We start from the raw sequence: 5,590 nt of genomic DNA, 5'->3' as shown, positions 1-5,590 counted from the left end.
GAGAAAGAAAGAAAGAAAGAAAGAAAGAAAGAAAGAAAGAAAGAAAGAAAGAAAGAAAGAAAGAAGAAATAAACTTTTCTCATAGGCTGATAGTTTTGGATGTGGGGAAGTTTAACTTAACCCCTATCTTGGAGAGTAAAATCAGTGCTTTTCTGAAAGCCGTAGGATAATATTCAGAGACAATTTCTCCTGTCCCACCAGGTGGAGCAGCTCTCTCTCCACTTCAGAGGAGAGGAGTTGTCTCCCAACCTGTTAGCTGCTCTGGGCTATGGAGGGTTCCTCAGGTCAGATAAGAACGGAGTATTTTCTCATTTTTCTCCAGCATATGGACACAGTCTGGAGAGAAACAGAAAACAGGGTTTTCTGGGCACACTCAAGGCAGAGGATGAGGTGCCCCTGTCTTCTAGCTACTGGAGTAAGAGCTGTTTTATTTTTCCTCTACTCTCTGAAGACATCTCAGGCACACTGGACGGCAGTTGAAAGAAATGTGGAGAAGTAATAAGCACAGAAAGCAAAAACTGAGACTTGCCTCCCCTTAAAATTTTCCTTCCCAGGCCCTCCGTACCTCTGCAGCTCCCAGAACCCTACCTCTTTCCCTCTGCACTTGAAGAAGCTGGGGCACTTCAAGTTGTCCATTGTTCACTCACTCCCTCTGCTCGAGCTCCGCCTCGTCTCACAGTCCTGCTGAGCTGGACTGGTGGCAGGTGCACACTCCCAGTTGTTACCTGTCAGAGTGAGCTACCTTGTCCAGGGGTGGGACCATTTATGAAGGGAAGCTATCTCCTCCCCTCTCCGGAGCGACCTGTCCTGTCAATTACTGGAAGAGACCAACGTGTTTTTCCCCAGGTAAGCTGGCATGTAGCAATCCCCTGCCCAGCCCCAGGAAAAGGGCTGGGCTGTGAGAGAGCAGAGCAGCCCCAGCGAGAGGACTGACAGCCTTTGACTCAGAGCCCAGCAGGTGCCTTCGCAATCTCACCTGCTTTCCCAGGTTCCCAGCTTCCCCCTAGCCTCCTGTTTTACTCTAGTCTCTGTCCTGGGACCAAGTGCTGATCTCCACTGGTCTGTGGGGCCCATTCTGTTCCCCAAGATTTTCATGAATAGACCATACTACCCTCGGCCCTGGGGTTTCCCAAAAATTTGCCCTCACTAGAAAGCACTTGATCCCCTGAAGCAAACGCTGCTCCCAGAAGAAAAGTTCCTGAGTTAGGAACCTTGAAAAGCAGCCAATTTAGATACTATTACTCAGCTGGCTCTGACTGAAAAGAGCAAATTTGAGCCTATGTCTCAGGCACCTTTCTCAGCCTTCAGGAGGCATTGCCCTTTACAGGGATTGCTTTGTGTAGTACTTCAAAGACGTCAAACAAAAACAAATTATTGAGCAGTTTTATGGGAAATTCTAACCCTAACAAAAGACTCCCCTTTGTAAGAAAAGTAAGGCCTAGAAAGTAAACTAGAAGGAAGCATCGTAACTTGGTTGGGGAGGAAAGAATTATTTTATGCTGTTTACCAATGTAACACCTCTTAATAAGAAAACTCAAAAAAATTTAAATGACATCTTCCCAGGTAAAAGATTATGGCAGTCTCTGAAACAGTACAAATCGGGCACACAGAGATACCAGCAGAGAGCCAAAGTCTGTGTCCTATGTGGAGCCCCTTTGTTCTCCACTGACTGCAATAGAAATATGCCCTGGGGAATCTGGGCAGGTAAGGCAGAGGAAAGTCTATGAGGGAAGTGGGAAGGCAGTAAGGAGAAAATATCAAGATATTTCATCTAAATTGATCTTGAACATAGACAGGTTGGTGAGTGTGTGTGTGTGTGTGTGTGTGTGTGTGTGTGTGTGTCTATTAGTATGAGATACTACTGATACGATCTAAAGGCTAAGATAAGGGAATTATAGCCTATCTTTGACATAGAAAAGAGGAGAGGAAGAGAGACTTATACACGTCTTTATAAAAGGGTAAGCTGAAAAGCAAATCTAATAGCATTTACCAAACTATAAAAGTCCTGTATCAAGTTCTGTTTCCATGGGGCACTGCAAACAGATGGTAACCATGGGAAGAGGAAGAGAATAGGAATCTTAAGGGTAGATAGAGTATGGGGATAGCAAGGCAATGGTTGTTGGCATGCAGAGGAAACCACCAGCTATTTTCCCTGCCTATTACACAGTAGAAAAATTTCTACCAACCATGAGAGTTTAGAGCATCAAGGGCATAACATTAAGGTAGAACTTATTTTAGAGAATGTGCTGTTGTTTACTTATTTGTTTTAGGGGATATTGTTCCCATTGCCATGCGTGGCTTTTCATGACATGGCTCCTGTGTACCGTTTTAGTGTCATCTTGTGTCATTCTTTGCCTCAAACTCTTGAGCTTGTGTGTCCTTTCCTATGCATGCACATACATGTTTACTTCTGTGCCTTTTCTCACACTATTTCTACTTCCGGAAATTCCTGCCCTCCTCATTTGGCTAACAACTACTTATCCTTTAAGACTCTTCTTAGGTGTCACCTCCTCCAGGGCTTTCCACAGTGGTTGTACCTCCATTACTGCAGACTGTGTTTAGATGCCTCTCCTCTGTAATCCTAGGCTACCCGACACATATTGTACATTATGTGAGACTATTTGTTTAGTCCTCAGGACTTCAAGTTCTCTGAGGGTTGCACAACTGTTCTCTTTATCATTCCTGTATTCCCAACACCAGGCACAAAACCTGATACAGAGCAGGCACTCAGAAAATACTTATTAGAAAATTTTACTCAGAAGAGCCATTGAATTACTTTGTGCTCAAAAAAGAGAAAGGGCAACTGGTCTAGAATGCATCTCCAAGAGGTCGTAAAACACCAAAAGTATGTTTTCTCTTCTTTAGGTTAATGTGACTCATTAACTGAGAGACAATTGTGTTTGTGAATTTTTTTATTTATTTGGGGACTTGAAAAAGTATAGAAATTGAGTGGGCACAGGACAGAGGGAACTACATAAACTCAGTCACAGGGGCATGGATGAGCATGGTGTGGAAGAACATGGGGAGACTGTTAATTATTGGAGTACTAAGAAACATTTCAGAGAGAAAGTGTGGCCACTTGTGTGCTTTGAAATCTAGACCTAAGTCATGACCTGATATTCAATAGTAAAGTAATTGTTAATTTGGGGATGTCATAAAGTATACTCTAGTTGTGGGGAAAAAAACTTCAAAGTGATAATTAATGACCTCGATGCACTGAGTTGTGCAATGCTGGACTTTTAACTATGGGCTATCTCTTCCTTCCAGGACACGCATACCACAGCCATGAATCTGCTCAGTTAAAAAAAGAACATTGACAGCAATTTAAAGGTTTATTCATAATTGTGATTTTGTCCTGGAAAAAAAGTTAAAGTAAAAATGGATCCAATAGTTATAGTCCACACTCTTCTCTTCTACTAAGATTAAATTTATGTCATTGTCCATGGAAAGTCCTTCAATTTTGATTTTGGTCACTAAAATTAAAGCAGGCTCATTACCTAAAGATTTTTTTCTAGCTATTTGGATGTGAAAATTTTGCACAAATTTTTTCTAACCCTATCCTGAAAGAACCCTATTAAACTTTAACAGTTGAAAGTCTATGGGAAAGAACCCCATTAGTCTATCTATAGGGAAATATATGTATATATTTTTAAAACACTATCATAGTAAACATGTATATATGAAATAGCCCTTTAAAGTTTATAATTTCAGACATTAACCACTTTATTAAAATATCAGACTCCACCCATAGTCAAAACACTGATACATTATTTCTTTAAAATTGTCTTCAATTCTAGGTAACAAGACTTACTTAGGAAAGACAATCATGTAGATTTCCTTTCTGGTAGCCAAGGAGGAAATGATTTTCTAGCTGCATCAGCTAGTGGATGGGCTGAGGAAACATACACTATTTTCCTAGAGAATACTAAAGGAGAATATATGCCAGAGAAGCTTAAAAGAAAACCATAGCTACTAGTGCATACTTTCATACTTTCTAAATAGGAAAAGTGAATCTGTTAAATTTCATTATTACTTTTTACATTTGCTGTAGCATACCATACAGCTTTTTTTTAAGTATTGAGTGTACAAATCATAGGTGTACCACTTAATAAATTTTCACAAATATGATAGTCATATGCATCTACCATCAAGTTCAAGAAACAACAGTATCAGGACCTCAGAAGACCCCTCCTTACCCTCCTCAAGGCTAACCACTATCTTGAATTTTAACATAATAAATTAGTTTTGCCAGTTTTTTAACTTTTTATATGGAATATTATGGCATGTACACTTTATGTCTGAGCTCTTTTGGCTCAACAATATTTTGGAGATCCAATCATACTATAACATAGACCTGTAGTTCAACTATTTTTATATTATATGATATTCCAGTATATAACTATACCACAATTGATTTGTTTTACTGATGGACATTTGGACTGTTTCCAGATTGGGGCTATTTTGAAGAGTATGGCTATGAACTTTGTTGTAACATATCTTCTGTGCATATTCCTTTTAGGCGTAGATCTAGAGTGGACTTTCTGGATCATGGTAGATGTTGCCAAACAGGTTTCCAAAGTGATTCCAATTTACATTCCTACTCACACTACTACATAGATTTTTAAAGGCCATGTGGAATGGAATGGGATGTGGGGAAAAAAAGGAAGATGGAAGGAAGGAGATATTTGATGGGAAAAGAGAAGATATAGTTGTTTATCGATATACATTTAATTCTCATAGAACTCCATTTGAGGTAGGAACTATTATAATCCCCATTTTACAAATGAAGAGAGAGAGGTTCTGAGAAGTTAAGTTACTTGCTCAAAGTTATACCACTAGTAAGTGACAGATCTGATATTTGAACCCAGACTATCTGACTAAAGTTTATGCTCTTAAACCACTTTACTATACAAACATGAAGACAAGATGTTTAAAAATGCTTTTTCTGCAGCATTTTTGCTGCATGAGTCTTGGTGTGTCCATCAGCATTAATGATGACATGAAATAATTAAGCATCATTCGACCCTCCCTATCCAAAAGAGCAGTACACATAGATGAAACTCTGTTTAATCTCTTCTTCAGTAATATTGAATAAGCTGATCTGTATTTCCTCCTTGAAGAAGTCACAACTCAGACAGCATTTGGTGCTTCCTTCCCAGCTGAGTCTCACATAGTTAATTTGCAAGGGTCACTCACCATTGAGAGATTTAGACTCAACTGATTCATACTGAAGACATTCAGTACTGGGTGTTCAGAGGGCTGAATTTTAGTACTTACAGCTAAGAAACAAAGGTAGACACATATTTTTCTCTGGGGTGTAACAAACACATGGGATTTGGAGCCTACTGAACGTTTAGATACTTCACTAACTAACCACCATGTAATGCAGCTTCCCCTCCCCCTTTTTTGGAGTATCTTTAACCAAACCAATCTACACTAATAAAAGAGAAACATGGTAATTAGCGTACGACCGCTACCCTTCCCATTGGCTAATCAGGGAGATATGCAAATTAACTGACAGCCAAGATGGCGGCCGGCAGCCAGGCAGCTGATGCGAACAGGGAGGCTTGCTTCCTTCAGTGACAGAGGA

The 5,590-nt window shown here is 40.0% G+C and overlaps 1 protein-coding gene across 3 annotated transcripts in view; it reads right to left on the bottom strand.

The window, feature by feature from the left end:
* Positions 1-799, bottom strand: part of SLC6A14 (solute carrier family 6 (amino acid transporter), member 14) — a 27,805-nt gene extending 27,006 nt beyond the window's left edge. The window contains exon 1 of one of the 3 annotated variants that reach the window (XM_014528075.1): positions 589-799. In XM_014528075.1, the coding sequence (XP_014383561.1) occupies positions 589-636 (48 nt within the window). In that variant the 5' untranslated portion in view covers positions 637-799. The remainder of the gene's footprint in view (positions 1-588) is intronic. The other 2 variants (XM_014528074.1, XM_005879918.2) reach the window with 2 other exon arrangements.
* Between the last annotated feature and the right edge of the window lie 4,791 nt (positions 800-5,590).

Source organism: Myotis brandtii, unplaced genomic scaffold, assembly GCF_000412655.1.
Source record: "Myotis brandtii unplaced genomic scaffold, ASM41265v1 scaffold613, whole genome shotgun sequence".
In the NCBI taxonomy this organism is placed as follows: Eukaryota; Metazoa; Chordata; class Mammalia; order Chiroptera; family Vespertilionidae; genus Myotis; species Myotis brandtii.
The sequence above is the reverse complement of the archived record's forward strand: the minus strand, read 5'-3'. Positions and strand labels throughout refer to the sequence as shown.